Source organism: Helianthus annuus, chromosome 8 (genome assembly GCF_002127325.2).
Source record: "Helianthus annuus cultivar XRQ/B chromosome 8, HanXRQr2.0-SUNRISE, whole genome shotgun sequence".
In the NCBI taxonomy this organism is placed as follows: Eukaryota; Viridiplantae; Streptophyta; class Magnoliopsida; order Asterales; family Asteraceae; genus Helianthus; species Helianthus annuus.
The window spans coordinates 55,019,820-55,040,457 of record NC_035440.2 but is presented as its reverse complement, the minus strand read 5'-3'; the positions used below and the strand labels follow the sequence as shown (position 1 = coordinate 55,040,457).

Sequence of the window (20,638 nt, the reverse complement as noted above, 5' to 3'; positions counted from 1 at the left end):
TTTTAGGAGACATATATCATAAAATAATATGTAAGAAAAAAAGGATCATGTTCCTTTTCTCGTATTTGTTTAATGAAAATTAGAAACAGATGCTTGAAACGAGTGAAATGGGTGTAAAAATTCATTGAAATTTTCATTCAGAAATTCCTTTTTTCTGTAACGCCCTGCGTTTTCATACTTTCTATATCTGGAAACCCTTGCTTGAAATTCTATCTTTGGAAATTTTTTTGTGTTCTTGTAATCGTCGTTTCGATGTAATCTTTGTAGAATCCGAGACTTAAATCACAACGAAATTCTCGTTTGAACGAAATACTTTTCAAGGATTCTTGATTCTTTATTTGTCGACGCTTGTTACTCGTTAAACCAATTGAAACTATTAAAATGATGAGATTCGGATCCTAATTCTCGAAACTCGAAAGCTTCGTGAAATGAATAATCATTTAAAGATTTTCATTCGTTATAAATATGGTCATTATTCAAGTTATTTAAATTAATTAATTTTGTTATTTAAAAGTTTATTTTATAATATCTAGTTAGTCTCGTTAGACATTAAAGTTAGTAAACTAACTTCGTTAGTTTAAACTATAATGTTAGTTTTCTTTTTAAGATAATATAACTTGGTTATCTAATAGTTCAGGGGTGAATTGTGCAATTTCTAAAAGTAAAGTTGCAGGGACTGATTTGCTTTTGCTGAAAGTATAAGGTTTTAAGTAAAAAAATAAATGAATAAAAGATTGCTGACCACGGGACCCGAACCCGGGTCAACAGCAACACCAAACACACGCCCAGCCACTGGGCTATGGCTTCCTTTTCGAACATAACCCAGCCCCAAATATACTTATACACTTGCTCAAAAGGCCTAATCAGCGCGACCAGGTGTTTCAGCTCGCTGATTTTGGCGCTTTTTTATGTGTTTTTTTTTTTTAGTTTTAAACTCGAAATTAAGCATTAAATACCCACCTAACAACTAACCAAACCTTCCCTATAAATACCAAGCCATTCCCAAGCTTAAATCACTTTGCAAACTCATCCAAATCACTCTCAAAACATCAAAAACGCAGCTGAGTTTTCCAGATTCGAGTAGATTGGTACCTCTTCACTAAAGTGAGCATAACTTCTTCGTTTCTTATCCGTTTTGCCTCATTCTTTTTCCTATGTGCTTGGACTGACCTTAGCTTCGATTCCATGGGTTTTTCATAGTAAATAAGTCCCTGGAACTCCGGCAAAAAGGCTCCAAAGTTCAATGTTCGTTTTTGTTTTGATTCAAACTTTTCTAAACTTGTTCAAACTTGAGTCTAGCTCATCTCAAACCTATGTCCTAATGCTTATAATCTCATCTATGGTTAGTTAGGTTTAAAAACAAGGTTTAGACATGTTAAATCAGAGGTTAAAACCTCACAAACATTCTGTTTTAGTTAGGGTTTTACCCACAAGAAGTGTTCAAGCTTGAAACTTGATGAATGTGTGATTGTTTGACTAGCTTGGGCTATCTTTCATAAAAGTCCACTCACTTCTTGATGTTTTCTCATAGATTAGATGTTGTATTTCATTATTCTTGTAAGTTCATGACCCTCCTTGTTGTTTATAACAACAAGTGTAGTGGTGAACAATAAATGGAAGCTTGTTCCTCCTACCTCATGTATGAATTCTATGATACTTAGAGGTGCCTAAATGAAGACTTTAATCTTCTACCTCATGCTTGACATATATGATGTAATATACACTATGTAATACTTATGTAACAACCAAATAGTCAAACTCTTGGTGATGAACTAATGGACATTCGTCAAGCTAGTAGATTGTATCATCTTAGGCCTTGACAACTTGTCACGATTCTAATGGAACCTTGTTCCATGAAAACATTTAAACTCTTTAGAGTTTTATAGTGTCAAGAACAAGTGTCATAGGTGTTAGATGATTATTTTCATACGTTTATTTTCATTTTATTTAAACTCCAAATCCCTAGAACCATATGTAAACACCTCTTAAACTCCAAATCGAACACATTCAACTTTCTAGTCTCAACAACTTCGTCACTTTGGATAAATCGGAAAGCATATGCAATTTTGTGAGTATACTCGAACCCAATTTTACTTTTAAACACTTTTGGGTGCAACATGTATTCTATATAAACACACGAAAATACTTGAAACTATTTGAATCACACTCTATCCATATTGAAACATGTTAATCTCCCGCTAGTCTATTGGGAGTGAAACTTTGAACAATTTGATGCTTGTTAATCTCGTATGCTACGTAAACTATTTGTGTTGATATATGCTCATTAACTTTGCTAGCCCACCTTAACAATTATAGCGCTATAGGAGTAATGCACCGCGCACGATTCTTGGGGTATTGTTAAGTCAAACATGTTAACCTCCCTTTATTCTATCCGGGGATAGGCTATTTTAACGCATTGGATTCTTGGGTTTGAACATATTGTTACACAATCTCAGCGTACTAGTAACTTGCATATTGTTGTTCATGTTGGATACGAGCATGTTAAACAATTTTATTCTATGTTATACTATGTATCAAACTTGTATACTCGCCTTTGCTTTTGCATTGAACTCTATTTTAATACATGTTGCAGGTTTGATAGACAAGATGATGCTAAGTGATGAAACAAGATTTAGGTGGACTTAGAAACACATTTAGATAAATCTATTTTGTCAATGTATCTTTGAAACAATGTTGTCTTATTTGATTTTTGTATGACATTTTTAGAAATTTTATGAAATTTGAATTTAATCTATATTGTCACATAGCGTTATGAAGTTTTGAGCAATTTGTTCGTCTCATTCCGATGTTTCCGCCATCGGTTGGGGTGTGACATTTTCTACATACAAATATACTATATATGTTGCGACTTTTGGAATTAAGTTGACTCTTCATGCTTAGGGGAGTGGGGGTGGTATCACTTGCCACAAACATCCAATCAAGTCCCGCCATGTCATCAGCCACTATTCTATCACTTACAAGCATTTTTTAGTGGCGGTGGTCATCATTAGTGATGGAATTCCATCACTCACAAAAAAGAATTTTGTTTTTAAAATTAAAAAAAACAGTTTTAAAACGGTGGAACGAACGGTTGGTTTTGATACGTTTGAGATTGAAAGGGTGGATATTGTTGGGTTTGAAAGGGTGGATATTGTTGGGTTTGAAAATGTGGGACTTGGTCGGGTCCGTCTTGCAACCTAAAGCGCGTCGGCTCGCCAAGATTCGCTTGAACCTTGGTCTTGCGGGATTTTTCTTGGTACCCGAACCTCGTTTTTTCGAACCCGTACCTCTCTTGCTTGAACCTTCCATGTTTTTTGTAAAATTATTTAGATTGAGTTGGAGAATTTTTGAAATGAAATGGAGAATTTTTTGATTTTTTGGAGTGAGTGGGGGAATGGTTTGTGGATTTTATATAAAAAACCTTCAAAAATAAATACCCCAAACGGTAATATTCTTCCCCCAACCGGTCAAGTCCAACGTCCATTTTTTTATTTTCAACGCGTGATCCTTTCAACGCGTTAATAGTTCCACGCGTGATCATAGGGTGTGGCGGTGGTGTGCTTAGGGGTGTTCATGAACCGATCAGATCCGATCGAGGTTCTGCTCGTGCTCGGATTGAATTACAACCGATCCGATCCGATCGGATCGAATTTGTAAAACCGAGCACAAAAGCGATGCTCATGCTCGGATTGAATTTGAATCGAGCGGATCGTTTTCGCTCGATTTTTCTCAAATCCTAACTAAAAGCGAGCGGATCGTTTTTGCTCGTTTTCGCTCGATTGAATTATAAGGCTGCATTCAATAAAAACAAATCCTAACTTAATTAATACATAATTAAAATCATGTTTCAAAAAATGTTCTTAATAATATCAAGAAGCAGATCTTTGAACAATCAGTATATGACTATGTGATTGTTTTAGGAATTAAGGATATAGGGTTCGATTTTGATATTAACTATTAAGTTGGACTAGTATATTTTTTGGGCTTTTAATTTTTTTGGGCTAGTATATTTTTTGGGTTTTTAATCTTCAAAATCTATAATATATATATATATATATATATATATATATATATATATATATATATATATATATATATATAAATTATTAATAAAAACAATTCGAGCGAAACCGAGCGATCGACGAGTGAGCGGACCTTTGCTCATGCTTGGATTGAATTTGAATCGAACCGATCCGAGCGGCTTATTTACAAACTGAGCGGGAATCGAACGAGCATTTTTCGAGTGATCGTTGAGCGATCCTCAATCGTCGAGTAGTTTGGACAGCCCTAGGTGTGCTAACGGTGGCCACGCGTGATGGAGTGTCCATCACGCCACCCCCAGTTCTCTTATATATGTTTTAATAAAAAAAATCTCATTTCCTTTTCTATTTACCCGATCCTTATTAAGACATGGAGAGAGCTATCACAAAGGGATTTAGTGTCAAATATTCTCGAGTTCCCAATGCATCTGCTCAAGGGAATCAATTTTGCAGCAGAACTTGACTGGTTAGATACATTCTTAACCAAAGCATGAAGTAGGTATGGACTTTTGATATTTGACTGATGAAACAAGGAATAGAAAAGAAAATAAGGATTTAAAAAGACTAAAATGCCCTCACATGCAAAGTATGTGAAGATAACTAACCAAAAAACTAATGGGGTTAGTGCTAAAGGTTATAGGATGTAGGGGTGTGCATCGGTCGATTTGAGTCGGTTTTGACCTAAAACCATAACCATAACCGTGATGTCGGTTAAAGGATAACCATACCATAACCGATCGGTTATGGTGGTTATGGTTATTCGGTTTTGATGGTTACAGCGAGTCGGTTATGGATGGTTAACCGTGTATTTAGCTTAGCTAAAAATAGCTTAATTTTATTTAACATGGAATAAATTGTTATTGCATATTAGTATATATTAGTATAGGTAGAGGATCTTGTACATTAATCTAGAAGTGTGAGAAGTGTATTATAACACTATATATAACACCATATAAACACCGTATAACACTATGTAACACCATATAACACCATATAACACTATATAACAAATATAACACTATATTTTGTCTGATAGCATGTCTTTAATAGATGTATAGTGTTATATATTGTTATATAGTGTTATATAGTGTTACACGGTGTTATATAGTGTTATATATAGTGTTATAATACACTTCTCACACTTCTGAATTAATGTACACTATTCCTACCCTATTAGTATATTACATAGTAAGGGTATTTTGATAATTTACCTAAGGCATAAGAACTACTTATCATACAACTATTTAAACAACGTGACCATAAGGTATAACCTCGGAAGGTTATTCCCTATACAACTATGGTCACGTAAAGTGTTTTAGAAAATACATATAATCTATAATATTAATATCGAATTATTATTTAATATTGAAATGAAGTGATATGATACATTCCATAAATTCAAATAAGCATCCAACCAAAACCACAAAATGATATGGAAAACCCATAAATACTAAAAATCTTCAATAAAAAACATCAAATATTAAATATGGTGAAAAGTCTTAAATCCTACAAAAAATTATTACATGTCGGTTCGGTTTGGTTATGGTGGGTATGGAAAAAATGATAACCATAACCGACCCATTACTTTCGGTTTTCAAAAAAACCATTAACCGACCCACCGGTTTTTTAATATGGTTCGGTTTTTTCGGTTCGGTTTTGTCGGTTAATTCGGTTTTTTGCACACCCCTAATAGGATATATCAAAACATAAACATAAAGGTTAGTTTTTACTTATTTTATATTAAAAGGTATAAAATACAATTTAAAGCAAAAATAAATATTGATTTGTGCAATTTTATCCTAAAAATATAATGGAAGTTGGATGGGCAGGTGTGGCAAGTGGAAGCAACCGAAGACAAATGAAATGAGATTTCCTTTTTTATTTATTTGATAGATGGATAGATACAAACTAAACTAACACTCCCATTTCATTTCAATTCAACCCTTCTCTTTCTCTCTCCTCTCTCCGCAACGCCAAAACCCTAAAAAGACTGTTTACCCACACCAAGTAAGTTCTCTCTCTCTCTCCCCTATCTCTCTCTCTCTCTCTCTCCATATACATATATATATATACACACACAAACACACGAACCGGTTGTTTCCCTCACCTATATAAAATATTATGCTCTGTTTAATGTTTTTACAACTCAAGATCTAATTTTTGTATCAAGATCTGAACCTTCCCCCTTTTAATCGATTGAAAATTTACTAAATTCATGTTCTTTATGTGTTTTTTGACTGACAATATTGCTAGGGTTTGAATTTGTACCATAGATCTGTTTAATTATTCACATTTTAGGTTAGATCTAACTTTGAAACCCTAAAAATTCGATCTTGGTGCTTTATAGAATTTGGGGGTTTTTAATTTTCTAGCATTTATTTCAATCCTTTGTGAGGCCTTGATTTTGAAGATATTAGGTCCTGATCTTGATACCATGGATCCAAAAAGATGTAATTTTTATTATAAAACATGTAATTTTAATGATAATGTTTATGGGTATTGTTTGGATTTTGGCTCATTTGTTTATTATGTTGTTTTCTTTTCATACATCTGTAGTTTCGATGGATGACGACGGGTTAAATATGCGAAATTGGGGCTATTACGAACCCCCTTCGTTTAAGGAACATCTTGGTCTGCAATTAATGTCTCCGATGGGAGACCATAGGGACCCGAAACCGTTCCAAACTTTACGAGAAAGTCCAGTTATGGTTAACCCGAATGTGTCAACTTACCACCACCCACACACGCGTGTGGTTTCCGACCCACCTATGCCCATGAACTACGGTTGGATACAAAGAGAAAGACTCCTTCATATGCTACCCGGAAACACTAACTTTTCGGTTCTTCCCAACACTTCAACCTCCCATGGGATTCACATGGTACCGCCACCGCTTGATTTGTCGAAGGATCCTGTAATGAATATGGCTGTAGAAAACAATGTAGTTGTCGGTAAAGATAGTGGCGGTGTAGGTGACGAGAGTGTGACCGGAAACAACGGTGGAAACGGTAGTTCTATGAAAAAACGAGGAACGACAACCGCCGTGAAAATCCCCGGAGAAAAGAAATCGAAGAAACCGAAAAAGACCCCTTCGACACCTAAAGAAAATGGGAACTCGTCTGGCCACCGTGCGAAAACAATCAAACGAAATGTCGATGTGGTGATTAACGGGATCGATATGGACATTTCCGGAATCCCGATACCTGTTTGCACATGTACCGGAGCTCCACAGCAGTGTTACCGATGGGGGTTGGGGGGTTGGCAGTCGGCATGCTGCACCACCACGATATCAATGTACCCGCTTCCGATGAGTACCAAACGCCGCGGTGCGAGAATTGCGGGGAGGAAGATGAGTCAAGGTGCGTTTAAGAAGGTTTTAGAGAAACTAGCGTCTGAAGGTTACAATTTCTCGGATGCAATCGATCTTAGAACTTATTGGGCGAAACATGGCACCAACAAGTTTGTTACCATCAGGTAGATTTAAGAAAATGCGGTGTTGGTTTATGGTTCGTTGTAACTTGTATATATGTCTTGGGCCCTTTTATGAGGTTTACTGTTACCTTTTTTTCGAGCTTTCGACATTTTAGAGGTGACCCGAGCCTTTTACTTCAATATTTATTTCTGTTCATGCAAAAAGGGCAACCAAAGCCTTGGTGAAATTTAACGGTAGATTTATCGTATTTATGAACTCTGTTTTTCTTTGCTATATTTCCAGCTAACATTTCTTTGTTGGTAACTGGTTCTGTAAGGTTTTTGGTCGCTATGGGTTGTTCAAGATCTTGCGCTTGTGTTAACACGTTTATAATCGTTTTATGCTTCGGATGTAGATTTGCGCATGACCTGTTTAACCAAGTGTATTCATGCTTGATTTGAAACTGACCCGAACCTATTTACTTTAATCATTGTTATATACTTTATTAAAACTGATTTTGTATGGTCCTACGTCGCTATGGGTCATCGAGATTATGCACACTACGCGTTTGGATAACTCTTTAAAAGAAGCACAAGTTCATTCGTATGTAGATTCGATCAACAGGCTTATAAACAATCATATCATATGTTATACTATAAGAACAAGGAGGTTTAACAACCTATTCATGTTCAACTTCTAGATCAAACATTATTTCATGATCTTTGCCTGATCAAATCATCTTAGGTTTCGGGTTTCTTGATGACAACGCTATCCTCGACAGGCATCGTCGGTTTATCCTCTTCGCTTGGAATCAATTGTTCGGCCTTTTGTGGACTTGAAGCCCTGTTTATTATCTGCTCAAGTTGTTGAATATCGTCTTTGCGGATATGCACAATTTTTGGGCTTTCCGATGCTTTAGTAACCCCGAAATCTCTACAAAAATCGATGTATCGAGACAGAACCTCAGCCTGAGTGGATGCTTTTTGCAGAATCGAAAATGCCATTCCGGCTTCGGTTTTCCCAATGGAGTATAACCTCACGAGAACCGCAGCAATCCCGTTGCATATCCGACTATAAATATCGTAGATCTCAAGCATGATACAATTCATCGCTTCGAGAACCAAAACGTTCTTCATCTTCTCTCCTTGCGGTTTGATCTCGAGCAACATATCCAACAACCCTTGAAGATTTTCTAACCACGCAAGATGTTGCATCATGGTCCATTGTTTTGGCCTCTCTTTGATTCCTCTTCTAAGAGTTCCTTCTTTCCTATCGTCGGAATGTTTCATCATGAAAGCCGATTTTTTATTGAGATACGTGTAGTACGAACGAATGAATGCTTCATGTTGGAACATATTCGATTTTCGGTCTTTGAAATTCGAGAGATCAAAAGGTAAACGACCAATCTTTTGAACGGCGGGGACTTTGCACGTAAAGACCCCATGCAAAAGCATGAGGCCTTTCAATGCCACCGTCCAGCTGCGGGTCTTTTCCATCCTCGTGGTAAGGGCCGACATTACTGGACGGATATAATGACCCGAAACACGAATCCATGCAAATAGGAGTTGGGCGCTTCGGTAATCAACACGAGAGTTGTTGTGGTTGGTGGCTTTTATTACAGCAGCCTCAATCTCAGGATTCCGATTCGCTGAACTAGGGGCAAAATTCGCGATAAAAAGACTGCTTACGTCTTTTAACGCATTGGAAGCTCCTTTGAGCGTCCACATTACGATTCTTTCTCGTTCTTTCGGTTCACCGTTGTCCCCGCCACCGATGACCGTTTACCGTTTTGCTTTTCTGGAATCAATTCCCTTTGTGCTTGACGTTTTTCTTTTGGATGTTTCTTATACATCAAATGATCATGTTCCTAGTTTTTCTGTGATTTTATGGTGTATGTTGTTTGTGCTTTTCTTTCTATATTTAGTAACTCAACAAAACTACAATATTTTCCAATGTTGACTAGTTTTACTCCATTTGTATTTTCACATAGAGTAATTTCCATAATTAGTATACATGTTTTTTTATTCAAAAATATATGAACAAATTAGTTTAATTTTTAGGCATATAGCCTATGTCAAAAAAAAGAGTTAAATGTCATTTTAATTCCTGTGGTTTGGGTTATTTTGCCAGTTTAGTCCAAAGGTTTCATTTTTCACTTGTGAGTCTAAAAACGTTTCATCGTTGCCATTTTAGTCCACTGGGTTAATTTCATCCACTTTTTCTGTTAACGAGAAGGGCAATCCGGTCATGTTATATGTAATTCTGTTAACTAGAAGGGCAATTCGGCCTTATAAAATCACCAAATTGTCCTTCTCGTTAACAGAAATAACGGATAAAGTTAACACAGTGGACTAAAATGGCAACGGTGAAACATTTTTGGACCCACATTCGAAAAATGAAACCTTTGGACTAAACTGGCAAAATAGCACAAACCACAGGGACAAATGGCATTTAACTAAAAAAAAAAAATAAAACGATATGAAATATTGATTAAAAAATTAATAATACTGATTTGTTTAGCAATGATAAAAATTTTATGGTTCAAAAATAACCTTTAGATGTATATATTGTGTGGTTTAACAAGAATCTGAATATTCAGCAACAATTCTTAAATGAATTTCTTAGAATGTTATACAAACATTCGAGAAAAACTTAGAATAAAATTCTAAAAATAATTAAACCAATGGTAATGCTCATCCTTGTGATTAATAATCATAATCATAAGAATTTCTCTTGAGAGATGCAGGTTTAACTCTCACTTGGTGCAGAGTGAGGCACTGGTAGGCAATGATATAGGAGACCCAGAGAAACCTAGTTTGGATCCTTGAGCCAAACAGGTTTTACCAGTAATTTTACTGCCGTGCCTACGGGCAGGTGGGTTACCAGGTTTTCCCCGGAATTGATGGTGGATTCAGGTTACTCTCGGAGTACTCCGTTTGTCCAGTATGTGCCCCAAGAGTGCTCGGGATTGATTCTATTGGCCGTTAAAAAAAATAATAATAATCATAATCATAACTAATTATGTGAAAAATGAAGATTATCAGTTAACATGGAAATGGAGAGTATTTGAGAATAATAGGTAACCCACATGTTTTTTTTCTTTGTTTCAACAATGATATTTCTACATGTCACAAAATAACCTTGGATCTTGTTATATCAGCTTGCTATTTTCAAGATTGGTAAACAACCATCAAGGGGTACTTTCCGGCCCGTATAACGCCAGGAATCTTGCCGTCGTCGCCAACGATAACCACCACCGCCCAACGGTAAAATCGCCGAGATAGTAGATCACAAGTTATTGGATTTTATATCAAAGCAAAAAAGAAAAACATGCAGAGATACACCAGATTACAAGTAAACTGCCAAACAAACATCATACAAAATGTTCACAAATTCTATTTATATCCACCATCACACTCTGTTGCTAAACTGTCAGCTGCCTGCTGCTGTTCAAAACATGAAAAACTAGTGTACAACCCCCTTCTTCATATATTCACATCCTTTCTGCTCCTTTTCTACTCCAATCAACACACACAAAAGCTTCTTACATCCTGCTCCACCAACTGGACCAAATATAATAATAATATTTATATTAAACGCTAACACGTACTCGATGCGGTTTGAGTAAAATGCGATTTTCTGGTGACTTTCGTCCAAAGGTTTGTTTTTCCACATCTGGATCCAAAACGCTTGAAATCTTGCCATTTTCATCCGGCTCGTTAACTCCGTCCATTTTTCCCTGTTAAGTCAGGGGTATTTTCTTAACAAAAAAGACGAAAATACCCTTAAGTTAACAAAAAAGACGGAAATACATCTGACTTAACAGAGAAAAAATGGATGGAGTTAACGAGCCGGATGAAAATGGCAAGATTTCAAAGCCTTTGGATCCAAATGCGGAAAACAAACCTTTGGACGAAAGTCGCAAAATTGGCCAAACCTCAGGGACGAAAATGACATTTTACTCGTGCAGTTTTTATTGGATGACAAACATAAATTATGGAAAAACAAGACATACCGGTTAATGTTCAAAGATTCAGTTCTGAAGGGGAGACCCAGGTTCAGAACCATATACGGAAGAAAACGATATCGTATCTTCTTTGGGTACGGTCACAAAGTTTAGTGGGGCGGTGGTTAACCGTCTCATTTCCTTGTGGTACCCGTTTTGACGACCGGAATATGAACGGGGAGTCATGGGCTCCAATGTTGGACTTGCAGCCGAGTTTCTGCGAGGTGTAGGGGTCATCGACCCGTTTCCACGATGCCCATTACTCATCCTAAAACTGGTGGATCTCCTCGGGCTGGGCTTTGACCCGTAAATGGATTCCCGTTCTGTATGTAGCAAGTCTTGAAGCTTCTTTTGGTCCTGTTGCAAGAATAAATGGATTCTTTTTAGGTGGCAATTTGACCCGTTTACTTTTAAAAGGGTTGTTTCGGTTTGTATTTTATTTAACATGAGTTGTAAGTCACCAAAGTTTATTCCTTGTATACGAAACCGTTTTATTCATAACTAATAAAGTGCAAGGATGGTCCCTGTGGTTTACCAAAATTTTGGATTTCGTCCCTAGTTTCTCAAAAGTACATAGATGGTCCCTGTGGTTTGCACTTTTTAACGCATTTAGTCCCCAACTTTGCCAAAAGTCACATGGATGGTCCCTATTGTTTGCACTTTGTAACGCATTTAGTCCTCTAACTTAGACTTGTTGAAACCTTTAGATTTGTTAGTTAAGGACTAAACGTGTTATAAAGTGTAAACAACATGGACCATCTGTGTACTTTTGGAAAGCTATGGACCAAATCCAAAATTTTGATAAACCACAGGGACCATATGTGTACTAATATGAAGTGTTTGTGGGTCAGTAAAGTGGCCCGTTCCAACCCGTTACCCAAATGACTAACCACTTTACCCAAAAAAAGACGCAATACATTACCCTGAAACGCTTCTTTTCCTCTTCTTTCTGTAGTCTCGTTAGCTTATATTCCTCCAATATTGTCACCAAGCGAACCTAAACAAAACGTGTACCCGAATCAACATACGGGGAAAATAATAGTGAAACAAATCGAAAAAAAAAAAAAAGAAAAATGTTTAAAAACGCACCCCGTCGTAAAGGAACGACTTCTTTTTCTCATTTTCCCACGCGATTGTCTTGGATATTAGGTTGTCAACCATTGCTGTAATTTGGTAGGTTAAGTCAATGATTACTTGAGATCATGAAATGATAAGCAATGAAGAATATACATACATGGAATCTTGTTAACAGCAATTCGGGCCCGTTCAGCCCGTTTTAAACTAAGATGGACTCCCCTTCCAGCACTATACCTGTTTTGATCCTAAGATTTTATGAACAAAAGTCAAAGAAAGACAAAGGCTTTTAACAAAAACAAATTGTTATGCTTTTGTTGTTTAAGGTTTGTAAAAAATCCAAAACATTTTAAATTAACAAGAGTAAATTACGTTTTTGGCCCCTGTGGTTATATCACTTTTACTATATTAGCCCAAAATAAGAATTTTTAACATATCTGCCCCCATGGTCTCTATAACTAACCATTTTGGCCCCTAAGTCTAGAGATCATGGGGGCCAAAATGGTTAGATTTAGGGGCCAAAATGGTTAGTTATAGAGACCATGGGGGCAGATATGTTAAAAATTCTTATTTTGGGCTAACATAGTAAAAGTGATATAACCACAGGGGCCAAAAACGTAATTTACTCAATTAACAATATAAAACAAAGAAAGAATATTACAAGGTTATAATCTTCAAGCCAATTTTCCTCTTCACAGGCAGAGAGCCATCTTTCTATCCTATCCATGATTTCCTTTCGACTCAATGCTTCGGTCTTTACTTTACTAATTTGTGCTTCAATGTTCGCCAAAAGCTCACTGGGGTCCACTAGACCTACAAACAGAATGTGGCAACAAAACAGGGAGGTCAGTCAGGTTGGATAACGGCTAGAGCTACAAATGAACTGAACATTCGGCAAACAGTCGTGAACCGTTCGGCGGGAAATTCGTTTGTGTTCGTTCGTTTATTAAACAAACGGACACGAACAAGAAGTTTCGTTCGTTTAGCTAAATGAATGAACATGAACAGAGGCCATGTTCGTTCATTTATGTTCCTGAACATTTCAATAACGTGTTCATTTATGTTCGATTGTTCATTAGTGTTTTTTAGTTTTTATATTTTATTTAAATACTTCAGAATTCCGACCGATAAAATATTTAATAAGTGTTTATATATTCTGTTCATGAACGCGTGTTTGTGTTCCTTTGTTTCCATTTGTGTTCATTAACGTTTGTAAATTTGGTTCGGTAAGTGTTCATGAATAGTTCGTGAACACGTAATTTCCTTAACGAACGAACAAAAACAAGTCGTTCGGTTCGTTTGCAGCCCTAGTAACGGCTCAAGACCGGTAATTTTCCACGCGTCAGGTGGGTTGACACGGAAAACTTTTTGCTTAATTTCTTAGTTTTCTTTTAACATATAACCATTTTCTTCGGTTTTTTTTGTTTTGAGTAATTAATGCCAACTTACCGGAATCTATCATTGCATTAGATTTGTCAATAGCGGTACTTGGATCAGGCTCGATATGAGTCTTTAAACATATGGCTTCCAACTCGGATCTCCGTTTCATAACAAGTTCTTTCATTCGACTTGCTTTCAGTTTACTGAGCCTTTCAACTTCTTCCGATGCCTGCCAAGATTATTTTTATTATAATATTATTACTTAAAGAAAACAAAAAGAAGTTGAAAAAAAAGACCAAAAGGAGTAAAACCTGTTGGATAACCTCCAACGAAAGAGCTGCGGGTTCCATAATTTCCGCTTCCGATAACCTAATAACCGACGTAATTCTTGAAAAATAACTCTTTTCTTCCCTTGTAGAATCCATTATTTGCCAAAGCTCAAATAATTTTTCCGCAATATCTTTCAACTGTATTTCATCCAAAAAAAAAATTATTTTCTAACGTACGACTAATAACGTGTAATTTACGGTTTTTCAAGTTTTAAGATGGAGTAAAATGCCATTTTCGTCCCTGAGGTTTGGCCAGTATTGCGAATTTCGTCCAAAGGTTTTTTTTTCGCATGTGGATCCAAAGGGTTTGTAATCTTGCCATTTTCATCCGGCTTGTTAACTCCATTCATTTTTCTCCGTTAAGGCAGAGGTATTTTCGTCTTTTTTTGTTAAGGGTATTTTCATCTTTTTTGAATACTTGTACATTATGCTAAATGCTTGTACATAAAGTGAAAAAGACTGAATTGCCCTTTAAGTTAACAAACAAGACGAAAATACCCTTGCCTTAACGAAGAAAAATGATAGAGTTAACGACCCGGATGAAAATGGCAAGATTTCAAACCCTTTGGATCCAGATGCGGAAATACAAACCTTTGGATGAAAAGTTGCAAAACTGGCCAAACCTCAGGGATGAAAAATGGCATTTTACTCTTTAATATGAGTTCACCTTCTGAAACCGCACTTTTTTCTCTGTTTTCAACTTAAGAATGGCGTTTTCTAGACCTTCCAATGTGCTATCACTTATATTTGTTGCTTGTTCTAAGCTTGTACCGTGCAAGCTCGGATGCACATCACTAATGGTTTTGCCGAAATCCAACCCGAGAACACTACACATGGAATGCACTTCGTTCACATGGGCTAAAACTTTATGAAGCCGTTCCGACTGCAAATAAAATACATTTAACAGTTTACAAAAAGATTCTAGCTTTACGTAATTTTTCTAAAAACAAAAAAAAAAAATTGTACCTTTTCTTTTTGCAGAGTCCGAAGATGAGATTGGTATTCACCGAGTTTTCGGAGTGATAAGTCTTGTTCTTCGAGATTCAGTGAATCTACAAATTGACTAAATCCCGAAATTTCACCGTTAATTTTTTCGATTTGACTCTTTATATCTGCAAATTGTTTGATTCTTTCTTCTTTTTTTAATTTCAAATCTTCTACCAATGGTGTGACCATTGCAAGTTGAGCTTTCAATGTTGATGATTTGTTTTCAATGTTTATCTGTATTATTCAACGAAAAAAGAGAACACTTAAAGCAAAGTTATAGATATAAACATATAATTACTTTTTCAACTTAAAATAAACTTAAACAATTATTGTTTGACTCTTAAAAGTCAAAGGTACACTCTAGCTATGAAACATAAAAAAGTCAACCATACAAAAACATAAGCCTATACTTGCAAAAAAAAATGGATCATTTTCCCAAATTTTCGGGGTAAAACGGTTATCGACTTATCATTACAACGATGATAAACGTTCATGTATGTTTTTTTTCTATTTTCCAACAATGATTTTTTTCTATTTCCCAACGATGATAAACGTTCATTTTTTTGCTATAAACCCTGCAGTTTACTTGTACCCCAAAAAGTTTAATTAATCATAACAATTAGAAAGGGAAATAATAATAATAATAATAATAATAATAATAATAATAATAATAATAATAATAATAATAATAAAGCTAATGAGTGGTTAAAACTTAAAAGACTAATAAAGCCAAGAAAAACATGATTAAGATTAGGTGCAAGGAATAAATAATAAAGTTGACAATGATGGCTTCTATGATTGAATGAAACCATTTGTTTACCGGAAAATGAGTGTTAAGATCACCGAGGGTCGCTATGAGAGTGGCGAGTTCGGCTTCTTTGGCGGCAACCGCCTGGTGAAGACGCGCTTTGGCGGTTGCAGCCTCGTCGACCTTTCTTTTGTACACTTCTAAACACTCTCTTTCTAATTCCATTAACATTCGGTCTTTCTCGGCTTCATTTTCACCTATGTCCATCCATATTTGCTGCATGATCCAAAAAGGAAATTAAAAAGACATCTTTTTTATCATCAAAATGGTAAAGAAGAATATTGGCTAGAACAATTTAGTAAAATACCAGAAATATACTATTAAGAATTTTCTGAAATTATATGTAATTCCACATTTTTAGTACAATAACAAGCTAGTGAAATCCAACACAAAAATGATAGAATTTCTAAATTAATATTTTGGGGAAAAGGGAAAAGATATTTAATAGGTTATAGCAAATGAATTTTCCAAATTCTACTCAAACAAGAAAAGCAAAAATCATGTGAAATGAATAAACGACAGAATAATAAATAAAAAAAAGTCAAGAAAAAATTAAAGAAAATCAAAAGAGTATAAAATAACATTTCAGGGAACAGAAAATGAGAAAATACACCATCAATTCACTGAATTTGATATAAACTCATATACCCATTTCAAGATTCTTCAAGATTCTCATTTTCTTACATAAAAAGAACATGAAAATCTGGAAAATTGTAACTAAAAACCAAATTTTGAAAGAAAACCCATGTCAAAGAACCCAAAGGGTACCCCAAAACAAACAAATTTGCAATCAAAACACACAAATTTTTCTGAAAAGATTACCTGTAGTTCTCTAAGTAAAGTATTACAAGTAGTGGCTGTATGGACACTAGAAGGACTCCTTGCCAACATTGTTCTTTAATCTGCACACACCTTTTTCAACCCACTTTCTTCCTCTAACTTTAATGCAAACGAACACACAACAAGATGTGTTAAATTGAAAAAAGATGTGGGTCTTTTTCCATCTTTCTTGCCTTGTTTACCTTCACCTACAACAACCAGAAAACCCCTTTAAATTCAACTTCAAACAACAACAACAGCAACAAGATCTGAAGGTTCCTTCAACAAACTCCACTCACTATCTTGCTTTTGCTTAAAAATATGATCTTGAAATGTGGGAAATCAAGAAACCCACAAAACAAAATAGATCTGTTTGGAAGTTTATTAGTAAAACACAAGAAAAAGAAAAGAGAGATGACCCAAGTAAGGGATAAGAGCAAAAGAATTAGGTACTGCTTGAGGAGGACAAACAAACAAAATGGACCACCAAGAAACCCCCTTTTCAAGAACCAGAATAAGAGTGGATTAAGCTATAATGCGCACTGGACGGATCTGCGCACGTTAATTGTTTAACAAGATTTGTTTACTAAATTCTCGCTTGTATTAAAGATGAGCTCTTTAAATAAATTCCATAATAATGAATCTTGTTCATTTAAAACACTTTGGAAACAGGAAAAGGATATAAATTATTAAATCTTCATCATTATTGTTTCTTATTCGATTTTCATTTTACCCTTTTTATATCAAATTTTATTTTATTAAAAGACTAGGTTTAAAAGAATTGTATTATACGGATTGAATAAGTAAAATTTGTTTTTCTTTTTATAGTTTGAATTTGCATGATTTTTATACTTGATCGAGTTTAAAGGGTAATGGATAGTAATGCTTTGACCTGAAGATCTATGAATATAATTTTTTTTTTAAATTTGATTTTGCTATTCAAAAAAAGGGTAGCGACGCAGATTGTCATTTATTTACCTTCTATTTAGATGCAGTTTCCATTTGAAGAGTTAATGAGAATATATTATGATTTTTTTTTCACAAAATTAAGATTACCCGTAAATTTTGTTAGTCAGTTGACTCCTTCTTGGTTTTCAGCGAGTTGATAAACACTATTGAAGGGGTATGGTCTCAAATCTCGCATCAGGCTTGGGCGCGAGTGACCATCACCCGGCTCATCGACCCTACCGACAGGATTCACCTCCGTTCGTGCGGGCACGCGCGAACCTGGTTTGCTTTCCCTCTCGGGGAAATATGAGAAGACTCACCTTGTGTATGAAAATGGTTGTTTTCGTCAACATACAAGGGATGCGGTAATTACTACCAAGAATGATAGTACCCTACTACATTCACTTTCTGGCAAACACATTCCCAGGCTGCGGTCCTGCGTGGGCGCGCGCAGAGCGGCAATAGAAATGTTTGGGTTCTGCTCAGATTACCGCACATAGCGATGTGGTGCAAAATCGTGTCCTATTGTTACACGAGTGGAACTGTCACTTTAACTTTCGTGACCAAACCAGCAAGTGGTATGCCCGGGCACTAACAGCAGCGGTCAGCCGACCGCTCAATGCACAGCTGCCCAGCCCACATGCATAAAGCTGGTAGACAGACTAACAACCCCAACACGCCACGTGGCGGGTGTTCCTTCGTTCAACCGATATAGCAGGACACATGGCAACATCTCCGCATGCGCCTAAGACTCTCGTGACCCGCGCAGCTGTCACGTTACCAAAAGCTGCAAGATTGTCAGTCGGGCCCTAGGCCCATCTAGCTGCCTTTCGGCCCTTCTCCTTCACTATTCGGCTATAATTACCCATCCCGAACCAGGTTTGAGGTAACGCTAATCTGCTCTCTCACAATTACTACTTAAATACTTATCTTGCTCCCAAGCAAATACTTATTCTCATGCCGGAGGATGGTAACAAGGAGCAACCCCCACCCCATTCTCCTTGTTATGAGTCACGGTGTGTTTTCATTGTGCAGGAGACGGATTAGAGAACGACCCGGTCATCGATCGATGAAAGGAGGGATTAACCCTACTTGACGAGACTCGACTCGTGGGCTAACTGTCACACCCCAACCGATGGCGGAAACATCAGGGTGCAGCACTAAGCGTTCAGATTGCTCATGAGTTTCCATAACATGAATTGTTGCAATAGTAATTAACCCAGTTTCGTGCAATAAATTGTCTAAACATCAAACCACCAAAAGTATCAATTACAAACCATCAAATATTGTTTCAAAAGTTTCTAAATTAACTAGGGTGTGTTTCTAGCAACATCCTAGCAAGTTTCTTGTTTCTCAGCTATTATCAACCTGCAACATGTATTAAAATAATGTCAATACAATAATGTACTGGCAAGTATACAAGTTTGAGTATGTAGTATCATAATAGTTTAAAAGACTCATATCCGTCATGTAAACATATAAAAGTTTCAGCCATGCTAGTTTACGAAGTCCAAGTGATAGCCCAAGAATCCCAATGCGTTTAAAAGCTCTTCCCCGAGAATAATGGGAAGATAAATGTCTCCTCCTAACAATACCCCCGAGAATAATGGAGAGGTGCATTACTCATATAGCGCTACTATTGTTAAGGCGGAACTACACACAAGGATTAAACGTTCACATAGCATAAAGTATCAAGAATCCAAAAGTATCAAGTTTCACGCTCACATAGGATAGAGTATGTTTCCAAACAAGTTTCAAGTATCAAGTTTATAGAATACATGTTGCATTCCAAAAGTGTTTAAAACAGGAGCATTACAAAGTAGTGAGATGAACGACTATCTTTGAAAAGTCCGAGATGAATCGACGGTAATAACCCGCCAATCCTAAGAAGGAACGAATCTCAGATGTAGTTTTAGGCGTTCTCCGATTCTTCACAACTTCGATTTTAAAAGGGTCAATATGAATACCTTGTTTACTAATAACGTGCCCAAGAAATTGTACTTCATCAATCCAAAACTCGCACTTAGAAAATTTAGCGTACAATCGTTCACCACGTAAAAGTTCTAGCATAAGACGTTGATGGCGTTCATGATCAACTCCAGTTTTCGAGTAAATAGGAATATCACCAATAAAGACTATCACAAAACGATCCAAATAAGGTTTACAAACACGATTAATAAGATCTATGAACACAACGGGGGCGTTGGTCAATCCAAAAGGCATGACCACGAACTCGTAGTGTCCATAACGAGTGCGAAACGCAGTTTTGGGGATATCATCTTCAAGGACATAGAGCTGATGATAACCAGATCGAAGGTCGATTTTCGAGAAACAGGACGCGCCTTGTAGTTGGTCGAATAGATCGTCAATACGAGGGAGAGGATAACGATTCTTAACGGTGAGTTTATTAAGTTCACGGTAGTCAATACGCATACGAAATGAACCATCTTTCTTCTTGACGAATAGCACAGGAGCACCCCACAGAGAGGTACTTGGACGTATGAAACCTTTGTCAAGCAGTTATTGCAGTTGACTGGATAGTTCTTGTATCTCGGAAGGTGCAAGTCAGTAAGAAGCCTTGGCGATAGGAGTCGCACCAGGTACGAGATCAATACGAAAATCAACAGAACTAGGAGGAGGAAGACCAGGAAGATCTTCAGGAAAGACGTCAGGGAAATCACACACTACTGGAACATCGCTTATGTTCTTTCCCTTGCTCTTTTGTTCCACCACGTGGGCCAAGAAGGCAATGTTCTGTTTACGTAAGCACCTGTTCGCTTGAGTGCATGACATCAACTTCAGTCCTCTAGAAGGTCGATCTCCATAAACGTGTAAAG

General features: G+C 36.5%; 3 protein-coding genes across 4 annotated transcripts; 1 reads left to right on the top strand and 2 right to left on the bottom strand.

Moving 5' to 3' along the window:
- The first annotated feature begins 5,935 nt into the window (after nucleotides 1-5,935).
- Nucleotides 5,936-7,741, top strand: LOC110872868 (protein BASIC PENTACYSTEINE2). Its single transcript, XM_022121763.2, has 2 exons — nucleotides 5,936-6,047; nucleotides 6,597-7,741. The coding sequence occupies exon 2, from the start codon at nucleotides 6,602-6,604 to the stop codon at nucleotides 7,514-7,516; it is 915 nt and encodes a 304-aa protein (XP_021977455.1). The 5' UTR covers nucleotides 5,936-6,047; nucleotides 6,597-6,601; the 3' UTR covers nucleotides 7,517-7,741.
- Nucleotides 7,742-8,190: 449 nt separating this feature from the next.
- LOC110872867 (putative clathrin assembly protein At1g25240) lies at nucleotides 8,191-9,177 on the bottom strand. Its single transcript, XM_022121762.2, has one exon. The coding sequence runs from the start codon at nucleotides 9,175-9,177 to the stop codon at nucleotides 8,191-8,193; it is 987 nt and encodes a 328-aa protein (XP_021977454.1).
- A 1,557-nt stretch (nucleotides 9,178-10,734) lies between these two features.
- Nucleotides 10,735-17,561, bottom strand: LOC110872866 (65-kDa microtubule-associated protein 6). 2 transcript variants are annotated; one of them, XM_022121761.2, is made up of 13 exons: nucleotides 17,273-17,561; nucleotides 16,857-17,062; nucleotides 16,047-16,250; nucleotides 15,206-15,460; nucleotides 14,907-15,122; nucleotides 14,222-14,377; nucleotides 13,980-14,139; nucleotides 13,192-13,343; nucleotides 12,691-12,778; nucleotides 12,546-12,619; nucleotides 12,379-12,453; nucleotides 11,466-11,813; nucleotides 10,735-11,013 (listed from the first exon to the last, which is right to left on the bottom strand). In XM_022121761.2, the coding sequence occupies exons 2-12, from the start codon at nucleotides 16,923-16,925 to the stop codon at nucleotides 11,484-11,486; spliced, it is 1,779 nt and encodes a 592-aa protein (XP_021977453.1). In that variant the 5' UTR covers nucleotides 16,926-17,062; nucleotides 17,273-17,561; the 3' UTR covers nucleotides 10,735-11,013; nucleotides 11,466-11,483. The 2 variants fall into 2 exon arrangements, with proteins under 2 accessions (XP_021977453.1, XP_021977452.1); XM_022121760.2 differs by having other exon boundaries at nucleotides 17,153-17,526.
- Between the last annotated feature and the right edge of the window lie 3,077 nt (nucleotides 17,562-20,638).

Excerpts from the sequence above, each read along its gene's own strand:
- LOC110872868 (XM_022121763.2), top strand. The coding sequence starts at position 6,602 with ATGGATGACGACGGGTTAAATATGCGAAATTGGGGCTATTACGAACCC.
- LOC110872867 (XM_022121762.2), bottom strand. The coding sequence starts at position 9,177 with ATGTGGACGCTCAAAGGAGCTTCCAATGCGTTAAAAGACGTAAGCAGT.
- LOC110872866 (XM_022121761.2), bottom strand. The coding sequence starts at position 16,925 with ATGTTGGCAAGGAGTCCTTCTAGTGTCCATACAGCCACTACTTGTAAT. Across the intron at positions 16,251-16,856 it reads CTTTACTTAGAGAACTACAG|CAAATATGGATGGACATAGG; the intron begins GTAATCTTTTCA and ends TGGATCATGCAG. Across the intron at positions 11,814-12,378 it reads AGGAAAAGAAGCGTTTCAGG|GACCAAAAGAAGCTTCAAGA; the intron begins GTAATGTATTGC and ends TTCTTGCAACAG.